The sequence below is a fragment of the Carlito syrichta genome, unplaced genomic scaffold (genome assembly GCF_000164805.1).
Source record: "Carlito syrichta isolate Samal-C Ts95f unplaced genomic scaffold, Tarsius_syrichta-2.0.1 Scaffold57721, whole genome shotgun sequence".
Lineage (NCBI taxonomy): Eukaryota > Metazoa > Chordata > Mammalia > Primates > Tarsiidae > Carlito > Carlito syrichta.
This window is the reverse complement of record NW_007001817.1, coordinates 20,473-23,541: the sequence shown is the minus strand read 5'-3', so window position 1 is coordinate 23,541 and position 3,069 is coordinate 20,473. Positions and strand designations below refer to the sequence as shown.

Genomic DNA, 3,069 nt, shown 5'->3' with positions numbered 1-3,069 from the left:
GCTGAGGTGAGTGGATTGCCTGAGCCCGCGGGTTCGAGACCCACCTGGGCAACTTGCTGAGACTTCATCTCTACAATAAATCAAAAAAATTAGCTGCACATGGTAACACACACCTGTAGTTCCAGCTATTTAGAAGGCTGAGGCAGAAGGATTGCTGGAGCCCAGCAGGTCAAGGTTGCAGTGGCCAGGACCATGCCACTGCACTCCAGTCTGGGCAACAGAGTGAGGCTCCAACTCAAAAAAAAAAATTACTCTCCTACCTAGATATATTGACAAAAATTAATTATAAAACTCTGGGAGAATTCCTACAGAAACTGACATATTGTCACCTGTTGGGAGTGAGCTCTAGAATGAGGACAGTTTAAGGTATTTTTAACATTATTTGAATATGTTTATGTGAAGCTTGGTAAATGAAGGTGAGTCCAAACATAATGTGTATAGTGTGCTCATATTTTCTGCTCTCATGTCTGTCTACCTGCACAGAAAGTTACAGAAGGATAAAGCTGTTAACCCTGGAAAGAGCTCAAGGAAGATGACTCCAGGTGACTTTTTCTATTCTCATTTTTTGATACTCTTTGAATATTCTATGCTATGTATTAGATTTTTTTCTGGCTATCCATATATTTTATTTATATGGGATAAGATGTGAAAAATGAAAGCCAAGTCCAGCTCAGCACTTTGGGGGAGGATTTCATTAGCCCAGGAATTGGAGACAAGCCTGGGCAATGTAGTGAGACCCCATCTCTAAAACACACACACACACACAAAATTAGCTGGGCATGGCGGTACATCCCTGTAGTCTTAGCTACTCAGGAAACTGAGGTGGAAGGATTGTCTGAACCTAGGAGGTCGAGGCTGTGGTGAGCCATGATTATGCCACTTCATTCCAGCCAGGATGACAGAATGAGACCCCAATTTAAAAAAATAGTTGATAACCATTGTAGCTGTCTGAAAAATCAGACCTGCGGGATAGTAGTAAACCTGAATCCATGTTTTGTGTAGAGATGGCAGCTACTTTGCATATTTTCAAGACCTGCCTGGTTGGTCCCTGTAAGTCTTTTCAGACAAATGCAGAATAGACCACAGATGGGAAAGATATGACAAGAAAGCCTGGAAATTGAATCCTTTATGGCCAGGCACAGGGGCCCAAGCCTGTAATCCAAATGCTTTGGGAGGGTGAGACAGGAAGATTACTTGACACCAGGAGTTTGAAACCAGCCTGGGCAACATAGTGAGATCCCAGCCCTACAAAAAAATTTAAAAATTAGCTCTGTGTGGTGGTGTGCATCTGAAGTCCCAGTTTCTCAGGAGGCTGAGATGGGAGGATCATTTGAGCCCAGAAATTCAAGGCTGTAGTGGGCCATGATCATACCACTGAGCTCCAACCTGGTCAACAGAGCAAGACCCTGCCTCTAAATAAATTAATAATAAGCCAGGCTCGGTGACTCAGTCTGTAATCCCAGCAATTTGGGAGGCTGAGGTGAGTGGAGTGCCTGAGCCCGCGGGTTCGAAACCCGCTTGGACAACTTGGTAAGACCTCATCTCTACAATAAATAAAAGATTAGCTGGGCATGGTAGCATGTGCCTGTAGTTCCAGCTACTTGGAAGGCTGAAGTGGAAGGATCACTGGAGCCCAGCAGGTCAAGGTTGCAGTGGCCGGGAACGGCCTCTGCACTCCAGTCTGGGTGACAGAGTGAGACTCCAACTCAAAAATAAATAAATAAATAACATCAAAAAATAAATTTAAAAAGCTAAATAAAAATAGTGTCAGTTATATTTAACTTAGAGTCTTAGCTCTGCTACCTAGGGGACTTTGAACTGGATGCATAACCTTGTTAAGTTCCCTCAGCCTCTCAAACATTCAGTTTTTCAACTTGGCTACATAATTATATCTATTTCTGAGATGCTTGGCAATGACTGAAGGAGCCAATGAACACGATGTGCTTAAGAGAATACCCAGTAAATGAGCTCTCCATAATCTTGCATTTCTTGGGTCTGATCTTATGGTTCTAGAACAAAGTTCCATGTAGGCCACTACCCTAGTTTAAGCTGGGCATGGTGGCATGCACCTGGAGTCCCAGCTACCTGGGAGGCTGAGATAGAAGGAGCAACTGAGCCCAGGAGGTTGAGGCTCTAGTGAGCTCTAGAGTAGAGCAGACATCTACCCTCACTTAAGCACATTCTCAGAGTGGGTCTAACCTTGGCTAGCTACTTTCACAAAAGGCAGTTATCACGAAAGCAGAAAGTAGGGGTGGAACCAGTTACAGGACAGGACACAGCTCACGTTCACTCCATCACTGACCAGGTCTGAAGATGGGCACCCTGGGGGTGGAGAAGTCACTTACCAAAGCCACCAAGCTTCTTGCCAACTTCCCCATATCCCTACCCACCCGGCAAATGCCCCCACTCACGGTTTCGCCTATCATTGATCTTTTCACAGAGATCCTCACGGCGGATCTTTTGGAATATGCTGACCATCACATTCCAGGTGTGCTGTGCCTCATAAGACGTGGTCAACACGTTGGCCACATCCTGTCTGGTCATCCTGAGGTTAATCCGTGGGCACTGTGGCAGTCCAAACTGCACAGTCTCTTGTTCAAACCAATTCTTAAAACTCTGGAATTCCTTGTCACTGAGATCGTTTAGATACCACACCAGGTCAAAGTCTGCAGAATCCGATTCTGCCATCTTTCTTCTCCCACGAGGTCAGACTTCAGAGAGAAGGGAATTCTAGGGATAAGGAGTCTAAAACACAGATACACAATCAGAATCAAGCTACATGGTAGTACCTGCTCATCCCAAGTTGGCATTGTGAAAAATTCTTGTCCTCTGATATGAGCTCCTTTTTGACAAGCCATCTATAACACACCTGAACTTTTTCTTGCTGGGTCAAAGACTTTGTCAATTGCTCCTGATAGACATCTAGGTTGAAATAAATGTGGAACATCCATTGTGTTAAAAGGCAGCATCCTTGTTGTCAAAATTGCCCCCCATTATTGAATAGCATTTAGGCTTTGATAAAAGAGTGTAACATAAAAATGTTTGGGGGAAAGTGTTTCTTTTGTAACT

At 44.3% G+C, this 3,069-nt stretch overlaps 1 protein-coding gene across 1 annotated transcript in view; it reads right to left on the bottom strand.

Moving 5' to 3' along the window:
- Positions 1-2,688, bottom strand: part of NLRP11 (NLR family pyrin domain containing 11) — a 30,381-nt gene extending 27,693 nt beyond the window's left edge. Inside the window, exon 1 of the mRNA XM_008050060.1 lies at positions 2,412-2,688. Coding sequence (XP_008048251.1) covers positions 2,412-2,688 — 277 coding nt within the window. The remainder of the gene's footprint in view (positions 1-2,411) is intronic.
- Positions 2,689-3,069: the final 381 nt, after the last annotated feature.